At 40.5% G+C, this 19,428-nt stretch overlaps 1 protein-coding gene across 1 annotated transcript in view; it reads left to right on the forward strand.

Moving 5' to 3' along the window:
• WDFY4 (WDFY family member 4) overlaps positions 1-19,428 on the forward strand; it is a 152,105-nt gene that overhangs the window by 61,563 nt on the left and 71,114 nt on the right. Inside the window, exons 32-40 of the mRNA XM_026110249.2 lie at positions 242-367; positions 855-1,016; positions 1,133-1,330; positions 2,552-2,669; positions 3,213-3,370; positions 3,817-4,055; positions 6,281-6,390; positions 7,361-7,552; positions 8,143-8,282. Coding sequence (XP_025966034.2) covers positions 242-367; positions 855-1,016; positions 1,133-1,330; positions 2,552-2,669; positions 3,213-3,370; positions 3,817-4,055; positions 6,281-6,390; positions 7,361-7,552; positions 8,143-8,282 — 1,443 coding nt within the window. The remainder of the gene's footprint in view (positions 1-241; positions 368-854; positions 1,017-1,132; positions 1,331-2,551; positions 2,670-3,212; positions 3,371-3,816; positions 4,056-6,280; positions 6,391-7,360; positions 7,553-8,142; positions 8,283-19,428) is intronic.

Genomic DNA, 19,428 nt, shown 5'->3' on the forward strand with positions numbered 1-19,428 from the left:
GTACTTTCCCCAGTGTCCTTAGAAGCCATAAAGCTCTTTTCCCCAGTAGTGCCAAAGATATCTCTCTAAAGAGGACAATCCATTAGTGCTGTCCTGGGGAATTGCGAGAAATAGGAGAGGGAAGAGTTGATGGGGGTAAAGATGAGGTAAGTATATTTTTTTGCTGATGTGGAGAGAGTAGGAGTTGTTCTTGATGTTTCATAAATAATTCAAGTCTCTTGAAATATATCTCTTCTTGCAGAGAGATCTTGACTCTATGCTGCAGTGGATCTTGCAGCACCACCTTACAGAAAATGTCCTCAAAATTGGATTGTGTGCAGAGGCAGCTACTTTACTGCTGGAAATGGTTAAGGTCACTGTGGACAAGGTAAGCATTTTGTAGCAGGGGCAGTGCAGTGTGAACTGCAAACTTTGCCTGAGAGTGTTGGATGTCTGCAACAGTCTTTATGTGTAAGTGGAACCTTCTTTTCCCCTCAGAAGGCTCTGCTGTGAGCAGAGTGGTGGGCAGGGAAGAGAAAGCATCAGTACAGCTATTGGCTTGGTTATGGTACATAGCAGGGGATGTGATGGGCTCACGTTCAAGAACTCTGAACACAGAGATGGATCTTGCCCACAGTATGACCAGTTTTGCCCATCCTTGGTGGTGAGGATATGTCACATTTGTGACTGGGCTTGTAGAGTTCTGGCACAGCATATCCTAAGTCTGCAAGCCAGGAGTTAGCTGCCCTGGCTATTCTGTGGCCATGTCATGTTTGCTGAGCTGCTTAGGAATACCTGGAGAGGAGCAAAAAATACACTCATCTGAGTGGGAGAGGAATGCTGCCTTGACTCGATGCATGTGTGTCTGTGTTCAGCCTATTGTAGATGCAGAAGCTTCCTGGGAAATTGCCTATCCACGGAACATTATCCAGTTTCTGGGCTTGATCTATCACAGTTATACTCAAGACCGTGTGTGGCGCTGTCCTGACTTCTTGAAAACTTTAGCTATGGTTGCCTTCCACTCTGGAGCACCCAGGGTACGTGCATGTGAGCCAGCACAAGCTCTTCAACTTGGTCATGTGTAGCTAGGAGGAAATATCAACTTACAAGAGAGTACAGATTAAAATGCATTGCTGTCTGTCCACATCTACAGGGAAGCTCTGAAGGTCTTTTGTCTCCTGATGGTCCATCCATTGCTGAAGGGAAGGGCTGTGTTGATCCTTCATCTCTCCCACTCCTACAACACCCTGCCAAGAAACAAGTGTGGGATTTCATGCGAGTCCTCCTGATGGACAGTCTGCTCAACATCCCAGCGAACAAACAAGGGCATCCACTTGAGCTGCTTATTGAGGTCTCTTATATGTAGTCAGGCCTTGCTGCTCTACTTTGCACTGGGGGTGGAAGGACAGGAAACATCCTACTAGTGACCTAGTGAAAGAAGGGTTAACAATGGCTAAGAGGTATCTTCAGTCAGCATTTTCAGCAGTTCTTGTTCTCTAAAATATGCTCAGTCTACCTGTGGGGGCTTAGATGAGAATGAAGAAGGCCTAAAGGATAAGGCCATATCACATCTCTTAGAGAGCATACATTACTTCATAGCGGTTCTGGACAGCACACTTAGTGGAATGAAATGTCTACCTTTTCTGCAAGGAAGAGATTCCTTTTCCCTGCTCTGCATTCATGTGAACTAAGACAAAATGCTCCCCCTAAACAACAACAATGGCATTTTCCAGGCAGCATTTAACATTGAAGTAAGGCATGAAAAAAAATACCCTTTTCTCTAGTAATGTCTGTGTGTCACTAGAGCAGCCCTTGAATTCTGTTGAGAACAAAAGATTTCACACAGAGCATTCCTGTGTACTGATTTATGAGACAATAATTTCTTTTCAGTCCTTAAATAAAAAAAATGAACAACTGTCTCTCCACCACCACCTAGAAACCTAGGTTCTAGCCCTGTGAGAAACTTCGCTTGTGTTCAATGTGCAGAAAGGGACTGTGCTGGCTATCAGCTACAGAGTATAGACATACCTGGATTTCCTGTGTGATAAACTTGGGTATGAGGTTCTGCTGTCATCTGCTGCCCAGTAACTGTCCACACATGCACTTTTACCGAAGTCTTTACGGGAGGTGCCTTGCTGCATTTCCGCAGAGGGGTACACCAAATCCCCCCATTTACGTGTGACTGTAGATTAGCTGCCACAGACAACTACTTAGCTTGCAGTAGCTGTTCTATACATCCACACTAAGGGGTAAAGTGTGGCAGAGAAGTGAAGTTGTCCTTGCTCTTTCTGTGTTTTGAGGTTTCCCCCTGCACTTCCTAAACCAATGCCAAAGTTTTTAAGGGAAGTGTTGGGTATTCTGAACTATCCCAAACTGTATTGGGTGTCTCCTGGAATCCTTACTCCCTTGAACAAGACTTTAACTGATTCTGAATCTTTGGCTGCTAAAAAAAATTGTCAGAAGTCCAGTGAAATCAAAGGACTTTGTGTGAATAAAGGCTGAAGGTGACTTTCAGAACTGGATTTTCTGGCTGTTTTCCTGCTATGCTAATGTCTGTGTGGTGACTATACAGGCTTCTCCAGAAGATGCCACCAGTGAGCAGAAGAGACATTTTCAGACAAAAGTCTTGCTGTCTGCTATGGATGTCTTCCATGTTACAAGCCAAAGTGAGGGGAAAGCAAGACCAAGAGGTGAGTGGTGAGAATGAGTTCGTTCATTAGATGATGATTGGCGTGTAGCTGTAATTGATAGAGTAACACACAGCTCAGCAGGCCAGACAGTCTATTCACTTCTGCTATAGGCCTAAACTAGTAGTAGTTGCCTAAGCTACTGTTACGTTGCCGTGTTTCCTGAGAACCTCCTTTTTCTATCCCCACTCCTTTTCCTATGGGGAACAGATTCTAAAGATTAAGAGGAAAGAAACCTAGTTTTACCTTTGACAGCTTCTGGAAACAACCCTGGTAACTTAGTTACTGCCTTTCTCCTTTCTCAGTCACTAGTTGGACCAGTCCTTCATGATAGTATGTAGTACTGGGGTTGGTTCTGTTCTTACAATGGAGCTGGTGAACACATATCTGCTAGACCTATAGTATTCTTAGACACTTCCCACCTCTGTGACAGTATGACCTCAAAGTGTCCCTTTCTCAGCCCTGGAAACCTCAGATCTCATGTGGCCATGTTATTTTGCATCTCAGCTTGTTGTGGGATAGTTACCCCTCTTGTATCCTCTCCAGGGAGCAGTGATCCTCACGGCACTTCAGAATCAACTGCATCTACGCCCATAGTGAATGTTGCTTATTTTGCTCAGAAACTGATTGAGAAGCTGAACAGCAGAATGTTTGCTGCTGACCCCAAGCAAATTCTTCTCTTCATTGCCAAACAGATTGTAGTAGTAAGTCACATGAATGATTTTTTTTCCAGCTGTTATCGACATGTTTTAGTGTGTCCTGTTTCACACTGAGTTTGTGATACCAGAATTCTCAAGAAAAGGGCTGCAATCCGTTTGATGATCGTGATTATCCTGTTTTCTTGCATAAGCACATAATGACCTAAGTTGACAATACAAGCTAGATGGTGCAGCTTAAAGAAGGGATAATTAGTACTTTTCCATGTGCCACTGTCTGTTGGTGAGGTACATGTTGCCAAATGGGGATAAATTAATCTCTTCCATAATACCAGGGATTTCAATAGAACTACAGGAAGATTGAATTTGTACCCAGCAGGTAGTTTGGGGGAATTTTGCCAAAATAAGTTTGCAGCAGCTTAAATGAAGTGAGAGGAGTGGATCTTTGAGAAGAATGTTCTTTGAGCAAGCCAAGTACTCTGCTCTTTTCACAGGTCTTAGAAGGCAGCTTTTCTCAAAAGGAAGTTTTCCTCAGTACCCTGTACAGCTGTCTAAACCGAGCAATCCTGTATTGCCTGTCCAGACCACAACAGTCACTGCCTGAACAGTTTAACATCCTGAACACTCTCAATGTCCTGCAGGAGCAGTGGGACATTATCTTTGCAACTTACAACTCAAATAATAATTTCATCGTCTGCCTCATGTACTGCCTTTGCCAGCTGAATTTGGGCAGGTACTAAAGTCGGTTTCAGTATTACATTTGCTTACCCCTGGGTGCTGTTGTTGATGTCATTGGGTGCCAAGGGGGAGATTTCACATGGTTTTTCACACAAGTTAGGCAGTCTCAGTTTTGGGAAACGCTAGAAGGTGAAATTGAGCTGGATTCAGCCAGACTAAGGACTTCAGATGTACTGTATCCTAAAAAACCTTTAGCCTATTGGACTTGGTGCTCTGGGGGTGGAAAGCATCATTCTACAGCTTCCTGCATGGGACAAACCTTCCTCCCTGCTCTGCTGACTGTTAAAATGGCTGAATGAAGCCACTTGAAGAAAGAGGGTTGTTTTCCTCATACTTTTCTTTTTTTTAATGAAGAACAATGACAAATATTTTGATGTCATTTTTCTCATTTAATTTGGAGGGGAGGAAGGTTACTAGTGTGTTCAGTATTCTGGAGGCAAGGAGTTGGTTTTCAGTAAGAATGGGGAAATGATGAACAGTTCAGTCAGAAGGTTGTTTCCTGCTTGGAACACTAGTGAGCAGAAAACTTCCTACACCTCTGTTGCTCCCTTGTGGGTTAGTATCTGTGTTTGTGGGCATAATAAGCAAGGAACGGTAGATAGTAATAATATAACACTTTATTCCTTTTTTTTTTTTTCCTTAAAGGGTGAGTAAATCCTGTCTTTCATGTCAGAGGCACCTAGACAAGCTTGCTTGTTTTTCTGAGCAGACCCCTTAGATTTGCATGTAGGTTTAATTGCTGCTCTTTATTAACCAAAATTATCTGTATGTATCCATTTTGCTTGTCTACCAATTTTCAGATCATAAGCAGCTTAGTTATTTAAGAGTAGTAACTGCAGTTGAACAAACTTGAACCATCTTCAGGGGAGTGGGCGCACAAGTCCATTATTAAACGGAGGGCCCGAAACACTTCTTCACGGGATGTGGGCTAGAATCACTCCTCAGGCACACAGGTGGCCATTCTCTGAGACATCTGCCATGGGCTAACTTAGCAAGCTGGTGGTTCTGCTCCAGCAGCCACTCTTACGTGGGTATACATATAAAAAATCGTGCATGGATTTTTTGGCTTTTACTGTTTCTGTTATTTGGATATGAGCCACAAAATCATGGTCCTACTGATGTTTTGGGGAGTTTTGCTGTTGACTTCGATAGGGCTAGAACATCTGTGCTGTATCTTCGCTATTCTTATAGGTGATGTGTCAGAGGAATACTTGCTAATGTAAGCTGGGGAGTCATTTTGGATGGTTCTGTTTTGTCAAAAGAAGGAAAATATTGGCCACTGCGTTATTCACTATAACGATGCTTGCTGTTTCAATGGAAACCTTCTGTGCTGCTTAGAGCTTGAGGAATACTTCCAGTGTGCTCTGTCTAAATTGAATCCAGTGATATAATGTCACATTTGAAATAAGCCACACTTCCTGAGGTCTTTTTTAGCTCCATGATTGTTCTTATTCCAGTCAGATGATAATTTCCAGGCAAAAATTATTGAGATGGATAAAAGTTGCTAGTATGCAGCAACAGTATAAACATAAAAAAAGAAAAAGAAAAAACCCAAAACACAAGTGTTGGTGTTATCTAAAAGTTAAACACAGCAAATCCAGGAAATCAGAATTATTTTATTTTAAAGAAAACCCAAAAGTAAAAAAGGCAACTTTGCCTACCCAGGAGACTTCAGTCTCTCCTATAGTGGTGCGTATTTACAATTAAAAGAACATCATGTATGAAGAGTAGCTATAGTGGGTCAGAACAAAAATCCAGGTGACCCCATCTCCAACATTTCCCATATAATGGGGGACACGTCTAGTGAAGAGATTCAGAGCAAAGAAGCAGCATGAAAGATGCTTAGGAGAGGCAGAAGACAGCTGGATGTATTCTGGCTACATCAGCACAGACCTGTGCTCCAGCTAATTAGAGAGGGCAGCGTGAAGGGGAGGTACATATCTATGGGGAAGTGAAAGGGTAAGGCATATGGAACACAACCAGAGTGATCCATGGGATCATGAAGAATGTTCCTTGATTTTGAAAAACAGGCTGGCAGTGGTTTAGTTACCTGCTTTCTGTAAATCCTGCAGTATCATGTGACTGCTGTAAGCATTGGAGCTTGGGCATATTGACGTGCTAAATAAATCAAATGGGAGTGGATGTGTAGAAATATCTTTAGCTTTTCCATTGTCCTCATGTTGCTCTATGTTCCTCATGCCCTCCTTTTCTTTGTCACAGCTATCCAGAAGGTTTTGGGGTGGATGCAAAACCCAAACTCGCTTCATATCACCAAATTTTCCTTGCTCCCAGTGAAGAGGAGAAGGGCAGCCTGCCTACTCCAGATAATGGTAATTTAAGGCAGTTGGTATCTTCAGCTTACAGGGCAGGAAAGTGCCTGGCCTAAACATCCATCAGAGTAGCTCTGCAAGTGCTGCTTAACAGAGAGCGAGGAAAGTTGTGCTAAAAATGATTTATCTTCATACCGCACATTTTTATCCAAAATTCAGACCCCATGTTCTCAGAAGTAAGAGATTTCAGTTTGGAGACCTTTCCCCGCCATGGTGGCCGGTGTCAGTGCCTAGCTACATGCTACTTGCTGCTCAATTTCTTTTTTCCGAGACCCAGTAGTCTCGGAAGAGACCCAGTAGTAGCTTGAAGTCTGTGTGGTACACAGGAAGAAATATTCAACTGTTTTGAGGAGAAGACAGTGGGTTGGAGTGAAGAATTTTTGGGCCGGATTCAGTGTGTGGTCTGTCAGTTAAACCATACTGCATAGGGATGCTCAATTTTTGTATCTTGGGTAGGCGCTAATACAACCAAATTGGTCTGATTTACAGGAAGAGTCAGCAAAACAGCTGAACACTTCCTCGTAGAACAACCCATTGCTATGCCAAACTGTTTGAGTTGGCTACCTTCCTCCCACTGTTTGTGATGACGTTTGACAGTATAAATAACGTCCTTTATGTGCTTTAGCACTCTATGTAAGATATCGGAAGTTTGATGATCTTTAATGAGATGTTTTTTCAAGGCAGAACCAGGTAGAATCATCTGTCACTCGTACTCGTTTTAATCAGGGAGTTGAAATACAGCAAAAGAAATGTCTTACTGCTTCCTGGATTAGATTAAATAGACTGGCTTAGAACCTATGAAGCTAACAGACAAACTGGAGTAACTCCACCAATTCCAGCAATTATTCTAGACCAGGGCTGTTCCAAATGAGATTTTCTGTTCCAAATGAGATGTTTTTGCTTTGTTTGCTGCTTGACTTCTTACACAAAAAAAAATGATTCTTCATTTGCTGTTTCCTTTGTTTTCTAGTTCATCAAGAGATTCTGAGAACAGTGGAAATCATCTGGAAGCAGCTCATTTCTCAGAGGCGGCAGGCTCTGGAGGACACTTACAAGATGGATCTCTCTGTAAAAGCAGGCGACAAAGAGAGGGAAATGAAGATAACTGAGATCACTCCTCTATGGGAAGAAATGATGACAAAAGCTTGGCAACACTTGATAGGTCTCTGTTCTTTTATGGAGCACTTACAAAGGCATTGCAGAATAATGGAAGGCTGTTGATTCCTTGGTTGTGCCCTTACTCTGCACATCACTTCCTAGATAAAACAGATTCTCATTCTCTATTCCAGTATTGTGGTTAGAGGGATGTTTTCTATGTCATGTCCCAGCCCTTCTTTAGTCTTTTGGTGATGATCTGAAACTAGTGCTTTACTGCAAGGCAGGAAAATCTTCTCAGACAGTCATACCCCATAGGAGAATTTGACTAGAGAGAGGATATTTGAGTGAAGAAGGACATCACAATGTGTGTAGCACTTCAGGGATCCAGGGCTGCTGTGGATGTCTTGACACTGGTCTATGGCAGACCTCAATAAGGCTTTTACATAAAGTCTTGAAAAGTACATGTTGATTCTATGACCCTCTTATAAATAGGACAGGCTAGCTGAAGTGTGGCTCTGTCATTTTTTGCATCTTGTGTAATATGTTTACAAACTCTGCACTTCTGCATGGGTTCACCTTCAAGTCTTACATGTGTGGGGTTTTTTTTTTTTTTTTTTTTAATTTTCCTTTTCTGTTCTTTCTTCTGGACTACAGCATCTGAAAAGAAAACTCTCCAGAATAAAGCAGGGCCAGGCCTGTCACAGAGCAAACACAATTCATGGAGTGAAAGCCTCTCTTCAGCAATTAAGTTGATGCCTGGACGAACCACAAAGGAAATGGGCTGCAAAACTGAGGTAGAATACGCTTTTTGTCTTTTTAGGCTCTGTAACTTGCTCTGAGCTTTTGAAAAGGTTCTGGAGACCTTGTCTGGACTTGGGAGCCCTCAGTGTATGTCTCTTGGCATGTTCTCTTGGAAATTACAGGCACTCATTGCTGTTAAGGCTCCTTTCCTAGACTTTAAGACCGGGATAGACAATTACGAATGATTTTGTCTGACCTCCTGGATAGTAGGGGCCAGAAAACTTTACTTTGGGTTTGCCTAAAGGTGTGATTCGAGTCAGTGAGATGAGAACATGTTATAGTGAAGATGTAGAGCCAAAGTTAAGCTCTGCTGGACTCTTTGAGGCCAGTTCACGTGTCCTTCCACCAGCGTTTGGAACTTTCAGGAGTGCTGGGCAGAGATGCCTACGTGGCTCTGATTAGTCAGCTAGATTTTTTTTTAGGTCTGTCTCAGCACCTTGCTGCTGGAGCTGACATGGGTGTAGAATAGTTTTAGTCAAACAGATAGTCTGTAGGTAGAGCAATTGCATAGCTCATCAGGAGCAAGACAGCCTGATGCTTCCTAGAAACTCTTAGACTTCCTACATGCATGTGTAGGTGTTTCTGCTGGAAAAACTGTACGGCAACATGTTGGCCCTCTATTTAGGAATCTAGCTTCAAGCAGAAATGTAAGGTCAAAAGCTGTACCTGTGATGTTACCACTGGAATTGCTGATAGTTTTTGTCTGGTCATCTAGATGATGTTCATATTCTTCTTGCACCTCAAATTAGTGACTTAAATCCTGCTTGTCAATGTAGTTTGTTAATTGTGTTACTTCTAAGGAACTGAAGTCCCAGCATGGGAAGCTGCATAATCACGTCCATAACTTCAAATCTAACTAACTCAGATGTGCTTAAAGTTTGGCATAAACTTAATCAGCTTTCTAAATGGGAGAATCAAGAAGTTAAGTTTAAAAAATCAAAAAGAGAAATGGGGTGATGTACCTTTATGGTGGGCAGAGTGGAGAATGCAACAGCCAGAGAGCAACAAACTGAAGGTTTGGAAGCCCCTGAAATCCCACTTCATGAGCTGTTTGTGGTAGCAACATTCATCTTACGATGTGAGCAGTGAAGTACGAGAGTGGCTGTTAAACTAGATAGGTGTGCCCCATTTGTCTGGGCAGGAACCTGACGTTTGTTTTCAGTCTGTGGCTCTGATGACAGAAGTGTTGGTGCCTAATGGTTTAGAGATCCACATTCACATCCCTCATTTGCTGTAGTCTTTTATTTGATGTTCAGTAGGTTTCTGAGTCTCATTGAACCCTATGCTGCTAGCTGTAAAAGGGGGTGATAGATCAACTCTGAGGGTACTCTAAGGATGCATGTTTTAGTGTGATATGCTTAGATGTTACAGCAATCAAAGCTATAATGTTATTTGTAATGCTGTAGTAACAAGAAGCCACTGTCATGAACTGGAATGGCTTTGTGCTGGGCACAAGGCACATGCAGAACTAAGAAATGGTACTTGACCTGAAGAACTTAGGTAGGTAGCCTTAACACATAGTGTATTCATGCGGCCTTTTTGCGTGAGGCCTGGTTATAGGACTTAAAAGGGAAAACTTAAGCACCCTGTGCTTGTTTCTGCTTATGTGGCTCTACGTGGGTAACAGCAAGGACTTGCTGGCTTTGCTGCTGCTTTCACCTTAAACCACTAGGTAAACCTTGTCCTTCAGATGCTGAATCGGGAGAAAGGATCTGGTATTCTCACAGTACTGTCCTTTCCTTTTCTACTACCTATGGAAGATTAAAAGTCCAAATTTTTGTCTAGCCTCAAGAGGTAGGGAGACAAGTGTTTTATATAAAAGCGACTGGTCTGGAGTATATGCAGCATTCATGCTGCCACCATGTATGTTTTTGGGCATTCCCTGACAGAGACTATAAAGCTGGACTGTGTTTTCTATGTTTGATCTCCTCCTTGGCTGAGAGAGTTCCATGTTTTTGGTGGGCATTTGTCCAGAATGCAACTAAAAAGCACCAGTTAGAAGTTGCTTCTTGAAGTATGTTGGGGCTGGAGCAAGTGGCTTTAGGGTAGGGCTGTACTGGATTGACTGTGCTTCTGCACTGTGCTTAAGCACTGAGCATTCCAGTGTGAATGCAGTGCTGAACCTCGGCTTATTTCTGCTGTTTAAGAGACAATATAAGTCTGTCACAACTTCAGTTTAGGGAGTCTTAACTTTCTAGCTCAAGCTGTGGCAGGTTGCAGCTTTGTCCCCAGGGGTCACTGGTTCAGTTCCAGGTGTGCTGGTCAGGAAGGCTGTGATATCCAAGTAACATGTCTGATAGCACCTTACTGAGCAACAGTTCTTTTCTCAGCATGCCACAGCATCTTTCTCATTCTTTCGCTTTGCTACTTACAGAGCAAGTTCTTCCCAGGTACATATGTAGAGTGTGATGTCATACTGCAAGAGCATCGACTATTTGCCCTGGGGTCTGTTTAATTATTTTTTAAAATTAATTTTGATTATTACAGCTGATTACACCTCAGTGAGCAATGTAATTGATATTTGTAAATGTATCCCAAGGAACATTTTGTACAACATGCTTTTTGCTGTTGAAGGTTAAAGACTCTGTTATTGGTTTTTCCCTAAATATGCCCACATCATTAGTTCCTCCAGTGAAAAGGTTGCCATCTGGAAAAGGCAGCACGGAGACATTATTCAGGCACAAGTGCATGAAATTGGTGTTTCTGCATCTTCTGTCTCTCTCCTGCAAGGAAGCGGCTTGTAATTAAAGGAGCTGGGTTTGGCGGAAACATTACTCATTTGGTGTTATTCCTTATCATGTCAACGAGTGACAGCTCCACAGCTCTGATAAATTGTTCCTCTCAATGAGATGCAAAACTACAATTCCAAACATTCTTCTCTACTCTCCCCCTTTCTTCTCTCCAGCCTGTCTTTGAAAGTTTGCTGCACTTTTCAGACAGATAAAATCTAGAAATGGATTTCTTTGTTCCTCCATAGCCCTCTTTCTTCATAAACTTCACAAGCAAGGTGCCAGGTGGGATTCTCATTATTAAAGGAAGTTACAAGTTATGTTAAAAGTCAGTGGGATTCATACTTCTAACTCAGTTACAAGCTTCTGCAAATTTCATTTCCAGTCTTATTCTCACTGAAGCTCCTTGGACTTCAAGAATGTCTCTGCCTTGAGCGGGATTTGGTTCTTGATGTGATGGCTGCTGTGCCAGTATAGAAAAGGCTTAACTAAAGGTTACAGCTAAGGGTTGGTAAATGAAAATAGTCGCTTATTGATTAGGACAGTGTCAAAATATTTGTAATGGAAAGCATATAGATAATGTTAAGGGGTGGTTGGAATTTGATTTAGTGTCATGTTGTGGCCTCTTATCTTCCTTTCAAATGTAGCTGTTGGGGGAGAAAGATGGATGATATATAAGAACTCTCTCCTATTCATACTTGCATTTTTATTTATTTCTTAATTTCGAGAAATGCTAAGTCTTTTCAACTACTTGAAAAATTAGAGCAACGTCATCTCTAAGTCTGGAAGTAAGTTAGTTGGGCTAACATGCTTTCACCTGGAATGTCAAAATTAAAAGCCATGTATTGTGTGTAGAACAGAAATGAAGCATTTTCCATGCTGAGAACAAACTGCAAGCATTAGAACTGCCGGATGTTAATAAATCAAACTTAAATAAGGAGTTTCTTGCAGCAACATTTCACATTTACGGAAAAAAATAAAAAAAAAAACCAAACTGTTGCCAAATGTTAGCTGCGTTTCAGCAAAAAAAAGAAAGTGGCCTGATTTGCAGTGGGTGCTGAACACTTGTTACCCACTGCTTATTCCAGTGGAGAACATGAGCACTCATCAGCTCTCTGCACCAGAGTACCTTTGTCAGATGCCTAGGATTGGAAATGATGATTGTAACCTTTATCTAGGGATCTTATTTTTGACCTGTCTTTACTGATAGCTGGTTTAGAAAGTGCTGTAATGTGATTTTTTGTACCATTTGCTGTCTCCCAAGCGTTCCTTAGGGAAAAATCTTCAGATGCTGGCTTCTGCCTTCACTGCTGCTAGTTATGGACATAGGTCCTACAGCAAAGGGCACCTGGCTGAAACACTGGGATAAAAGGAAAAAGTAGAAATATAAACTAGATAGAGAGAAAACCTTTAAATCCTACGCTCAAATCATAATCTTTGCTTTTACTCAGAGTTAAGCACTGTTGTTCCTAATTGAGGCAAAACTCCTATTGAAGTTGAGAATGATGCAGGAATTCAGGCTGGATTTCAAAGCTTTGCCCACTAGAAACAGGAAATGGGTTGGTTAGTGGGTTATTAGTTCCTCTCCTTTATTGACTGAAAAAAGGAGCTGAAGCAGTAGTAGCATTTGCTGGGGGGAAAGAAAGTCTATTAACATCTATTAACTCTTTCCCTGTTGTCATTTACAAGGTAGCAAGAGTGCTTTTGAGATCTGATCCTCAAACTGGAAAAAAAGCAAAGTTCAGATGATTCACTTTAGCAAATGATCTACTCCAATACATCAGTGAAGCCAAACACCATTCCTTGCTATTTGGGTGACAAATATTGAAACTGGAGAGCTAATGCAACTATGTTTCCACCTTCTCTGCCTTAATCCCCTTTGCTGTCCAATGGTCTGCTCTGGGCCTTCTCTGGAACACATGAACACTCAAAGGAGAGCCTGATACCATTTCTAGGAGGAGAGGGGTAACCTGCTCTGGTAGTTGCTATGTTGTACTTTCTTGGAAGTCTGAGTAAGAGGAGCACTGTACAAACTCAGATGTTTATTTAGGGCTTACAGATGACAGAGTTGGGTAAGTTTGCCAGTGGAAGTGTCTATAAGACTCTTGAATACAGTCCAAGAGGTTTTCGGTCTGTTGACTCTCCTGTTTCAGAACGAGCTTTTTGATCTTTCCCCTTCCTTTCCCCCTTCCTTCCCACTCCCATTTTGCTCTTGGAATCTACAGTATCTATTTAATTCTGAGGTTAGCAATAGTTGACTGGTTGTTTTTTGTCTCCTTTAAAAACTACAAGATCCAGAAGGGACTACTGTAACAACCATATTTCAGTAAATTGTAAATCAGTCAACAACTTCTACTGTTCAGAGTGTCCTAAGGTTCTTCCTGAGGATGGGTATCTGAGCAGGGTTACCAGCAGCTGGCTTTTAATTACTGTAAGACACATTGACGCAGGGCTATAGGTTGTTCCCTTTACAGGAAATATGGAGCCTCCTGAGTTTTACAGCAGGCCTGAGCATACCCTCCTGTTTTGATTCATTAGTTGGCATTCCTCGATGCCAGAGGTGCATATATGTTGAGAGAATGAGACAGAAAAGGTCCTTTTAATCCTTGTCTCCAGAATGATGAGGTTAACAGAAACTTTCTAACTTGCAATTGCATAAACAGAAACTTCACAGGAGCGTTCTGGTCAGCAAAAGTACACTTGTGAAGATAGCTATATGTATAGTGCCAGCATCTGACCTCCTCTGTGATGGTTTTGTCACTCTGTCAGTTCCAGGAGAATTTCTCCTAGCTCAAGTGGTATGGGAAAACGCAGCCTTTGAGCTTGTAAGGCTTTTGAGCAGTTTAATGGGTAGCTTGGTTTCTGCTTTGCAGGTTGTCTTGACTCTCAGCGTATCCCTCTAACACATCACCCCAGAACTAATGGCAGAAAGCATTTTATGGTATAGGTCTAGCAACTGGAAAATAGTAGGTGTGAATTGTGGCGTGGCTGAGAAGATAAGTGATTCATTTTCCTTAGCTGGCTTTTCAGTAACAGCCCTCTTGTTCTTTCTTTTGCAAGCAACAGCCAGATTGTTAAACCCAAAGCAAATCTGTAAAGGATAGGTGCATTAATGTGTCAGCAACAGCCACCCTTGCCTCTGGATGGATAACTCCGAAGTCAGGAGCTCTCAGAAAAGACCTCTTGGCTGGGACTTAAGTCACTAATGGAGATGGAACCCACTTCAGCTGCTTCTGAAAATTCTTCTTAATTTTGTGTAGTGTGATATTTCTATATTCTTAGTTTTAATGATGACTAAGCAGTCCTGATGCACCTGCTGAAGAGAAACTGCAAGCTCATTTACTCATTAGGAGAGCAAGTTTTTTGTCCTCACCTTATCGCTGAGGAAGAGTATGGTGGTATGACCATGGACCACTTGAATTCTGTAGTTGTATAACAACAGACATCCTTGATTAGGGTAACAGCAAATGTCTCTTGGGCAGGCTCCACTTGAAAGTTATCTATCAGAGTTCTGCCTTTATAATTAGATTCCCAGGAGAAAATATAAGACGTCATCTCAAATCTGTTGGAATTAATGTTTCTTTTGAAGACCAAGACAGACTGAGACATGTTTCAAATGACATGTTATTTCAAAGTCTTTAGGACTTTCCTTATTTTTAGATTTACAGGGAATTTACTTTTTAAAATCTTACATTTGTTTTATTCACCAGGTTTTTCTCTTAGACTAGAAGCTAAAAGGGTTGTTGCTACAGAAAATTACTCGTGCTTGTTGCATCAAGGAATATAGATACTTTTCATAGCCAGAGAAAAATTTTTAAAAATTGTTTCACATGTAACCCTCATTGCTAAGATATTTATATATTTATATATTTCTGTACACACACACACACACACACACACACACACAAAAGTATATGTGTGTGTATGTATATACACATGCATGTATATATATTTACACAAACACGTGTATTTGTGTATATATATTTATATACACACACTGCTCATATACCTAACAGCTCTATTAATTCAACTGTGGGGATGATACGTTATATTTTGAGAAGTATTTGGGCATAAAATTTCCATTGAATTCAATGGGAGTTGAGTTCCTAAATATGGGTAAAGGCTTAAATTCCTTCTGCGCTGGGACTGTAAATCTCTGCATGAAAATTAACAGGAGACTTTTAATGTGCTTTGTACAGTGCTAGGATTTACATAGTGCATATAGTAGCTACATCACAGATACAGAATCAGCTTGAGTCCTGTCTACGAAAGGACTCAAACTCCTGCACGCCCATCAAGAGAGAGCACCGGGGCTTCAGTCGCTCCTACCTGTCAATCTTGCTTCACATGTTTTGCAACCACTTTTACTGGGTTTCTGTTAGGGCTGGGGTAAGAGGGAGAAATGACCCATTCAAAACTAGTGTGCCTAGATCGTATTCCCAGTGTCTTGGGTCAGATATCTGTGCACAAGAGTGTGTATTTTAGAGGGTATTTAGTTTTAAACAAAGTGTTGGGTTTTTTTTGTTTTTTTTTGTTTTTAAGAAGTGTGTAATGTTGAACTGGAAGAATGATAGTGTATCTTCAGACCCCTGTCATGGCACACAAGACGCAGTCCGAGGACACTGAATCACTTAGTCTAAAATGCTGGATTATGGGCTTTTTGACTTCTGTAAGAAAGAAGCTTTATCTCTACTTGACTGACATTAATTTACAGAGACTTACCCATAGTCACCCAAGAGAGTAGTGGCAAAGCTAGCAGCTGAATACAGTGCTCAGTAATGGGCCTGTACTTTCAACCACCAGCTACTTCTTTCCTGCATCATTATAGCACCTTTCAATAATTGACTCTGAAGGCTATGCTGACCAACCTGGTTTTTTTTCTAGCTATACTAGACCCACTGTGTCAGATGCAGAGAATATTTGTTTAACGTGGGGAGTTATGTGGGGTGGTGGGATAATGAAAAGGAGAGAGGGGTTGAACAAAAATAATTTGCTTATTTATACAGAACACTTGGGATGCAGAAGGGACAAGCTAAACACAGAATTTAACTGTGGGTGAAGTGACAAAGATGAGAATATTTGAAACATAATCATTATTATTTAAACAAATATTTTTCTTACTGATCACTCTGTCTTTTATCAGCTTTTCAAGTTAACTGAGTTAAAACAAGCAAACATATAATGATATTTCTTTGAGAAGTGCATCATTTGTGTAACATCTTTATCTTCATAATAGAAGGATAATTAACATCACTAATTATCTAATTAAGTTCATTAAGCATCTACCAACAGTGCACCGTGAAGTTGACATTATGTTCTACTGTCAACAAATGCTTTGATTTCTTAGGAAGTAATTAAAATGTAAATTAGCATGCCATTAAATGCACAGGGGAAGTTTGGAATCAAATATTCATTTCAAAACTGCTCATAGCACACATTTTTTCTTTTTTTTTTTTACTTGAATGAAAGCAGGCACTTTGCTATTAATGATGTATATTAAACAATTTCCATTATAATATTATTGTCTTGTTTAATAACTGACTCAAAGCTAAATTAGTGTGCTGCAGCAAGCTGGAAAAAGTTTCTTTAACTTTGAACAAAGAAATTTTTATGTCCTCTTAACCAGATGTTTGAGACATTCATTTATCATTATCAGATTGTTTACAAGATCATAAGGAAATAATTCAATAGCTCTGCATTTTATGGTTTTATATAGTTCTTAATTTCTTACCTAGTCTATTGACCTACCTAATTTATAGAGTATAAATCATCAAACTTTCTGAAATGCATGGGAATAATTGGTGCACTGATTGAAGATAACTGTTTTACAGAGAGGTTGAAATAGAAAGGCGGTTTAATGATCAATACAAATTGTTTGGCTGAACCAGATTCACAGGCCAGCCAGCCCACAGTCTGCAGCAACTGGTTTTGGATTTTGTAGGGGGTAGAAAGGGGTGTTTGGCAGCACGACGCAGAGAAGAAAATCTATCTTAGAAAAGTTGTTCCCCTCTTGAATTATATCAGTTGCAGATCATCTTAAGACCTGAAGCACAAGGTGTACTATCCCTTCCAAAACTTTTTGTGGATAAATGTATTCAGATAGAGATTTTTCAGTATTTTTAGACTCAGTGACATCCTGTGGCAGTGAAGTCCCTCCATTTAATTCAACGTTGTGTGAAAACATGTTTTCTTTTATCAGTTTCCTGTATCTTTTTTGGTTTCTGTATTTCTGCCTTTTAAGCTAGAGATTGTCTGGTTCAGTTTTAAGCTCACATATAGGATTTCAGCCAGTGGAGTTTAATGTTTTAAGCTATTGGCATTGAAATCTCATCTTTCAAGAGCCATTGGTTGCAGAGTTTTATTTTCACATAGCAGAGATCATGCCAAATGAGCTGAATGGTGTTTATGTGGATGGAAGCAGAGTTTTATTTGGATCAGGAGAAACTCTAGAAGCAATTGCTAGCAACTGAAACAGAATTACTTTTCTTTCTGCTACATATATAGAAAGAAAAATCATTTTCCTATTTTTTGGTTCAGGTATGTCCATTTCAGCAGGAATTTTGATGTAACGTTTCCTTTACAGTAAGAAGAAAATTGTTTGAATTAAACTGCTTTATGTATGGATTGATTCAAAAACCTTAAAAGGCATTTCAAGCTGAATCAAATTTTCATTTTGTTTTCAAACTTTGAGCTGAATAAACATTTTCATCTTCTGTTTCCCACATGAAAATCATTATTCATTATTTTTTAATAATTAGGTGGTTCTATTTTTTTGAAAGAAAAAGGATGCAAATTTTTTCATTCACAATATTTTTAATAGAAGCTTTTTAAAGGAGAAGAGTTATGACCAACTTTACTTACGAATAGGCTATGTGTTTATATATGGTGTCTCTTTTTCATGCAAGGAGCAGTATAGAATGTATATGGGAGTCTAGGTGCCAGCTGGAAAATTGACTATGAAATTCTGTGAGAGAGCAGGGACCTGAAAATAGCTAGAACTGTGAACAGGGTAGCAATATGTCCAACTAAAGAACAGGAAATCAGGAGGGGTCCTAAAAATCTCTGCCAGATGAAGCTAAAGACTTCTCTTAGATGAGAGCATAGGTAGCTAACCTGTGCCGGAGTCAATTACTCATTCATTGTTGCTCTCATCTTTGCTAGCCAAATTAAAGATAGCTTGGTAGTGCTATCTGCTCCATTCATACCGTCTGTTGCAGAATAGCCATACTCTTATTCTGTACACATGAGATTGCTTTACAGGCATTAAAAAGCTCCAAAAGTAATGATATCACCTTTAAATGTGTGCCATTTTAGGGAAATAGTGATAATTTTGGGGGGTAAGGGGAGAGAAATTGCTTTGTATTTTGGACTCTGAGCTCTAAGGATACGCTAATATTTACAGAATTCTTTCTTCAGCCAAACAAATTAGAATTGTACATTCTCCTTAAATAGAAGCCATAATTCAAATATAGTCAGAAAACTCCAGTGAGGCTTTAAGATAAACTCATTGAGACACTATATAATAAAGCACCAAGTTACATATAGCTGTAGAAAGACTTCATAGGCGATCATCTTTTTCAGTAGAAATAGGGAAGTGATGAGTAAGAACAAGTGTAGGAAAGCAGGAGACCCCATCGCTAGTCCTAGTAATGCCAAAGTCTGACCTTCAGCCTTCACTAGAGGTAAGAGCTAATACCTCTGCTGTTAAAGGGGGGGAAAGTGAGGCCTCAAGAGATTGTGTTTTATCCCCAAGTCACAAAAGAAGTCATTCTTAGAGACAGGAATGAAGAAGAAAGATGTCTCACCTCCCAGTGTGTGTTTTTTTGGTTTGTTGTTGTTGTTGTTGTTGTTGTTTTTGTGTTTTGGGGTTTTTTTTTTTGCTGTTAGGGGATGACCGACTTGTTCTCGCAGGAATTCATCTCTAGTAATATTAGCTTCTGTAGCAGCGTGCATGTATATATATACATACATATATATAGTTGCTATAGAAGTAGAACTGCTTCTGTGCTGCCTGAGTTTAGCTGATAAGTGTGGAAGTCTCATGTGTACATCATACTTTGGGTTTATCTTCTTGAAAGCCACCCCTGTGTGCGGGTACATTTATGGTGCACTGAAATATGGAGCTTTTTCTCATTAAGTTTGCTATTCCCCAGCCAACTGGCAATGCCAGGAATCCATCCACGATCCTTAGGAGCAGTTGGCACTGTGCATTAGCCTCCTAGCGGGTTGAGGCACGAAGCTTACATGCAACACTTAACTGCTGGAACTACAGTCTGTTGAAAAGCTAAATGAATTTTGGCAAAGTAACAATAAAATCCACACGGCGATGACAATGTTGTGATTCATAAGAGCCTGCAAACAGCCCTCAGTGTGGAGAGTGTGTGCTAAGGACTAGGACAAAGTGCTTTTT

Source organism: Dromaius novaehollandiae, chromosome 6, assembly GCF_036370855.1.
Source record: "Dromaius novaehollandiae isolate bDroNov1 chromosome 6, bDroNov1.hap1, whole genome shotgun sequence".
In the NCBI taxonomy this organism is placed as follows: Eukaryota; Metazoa; Chordata; class Aves; order Casuariiformes; family Dromaiidae; genus Dromaius; species Dromaius novaehollandiae.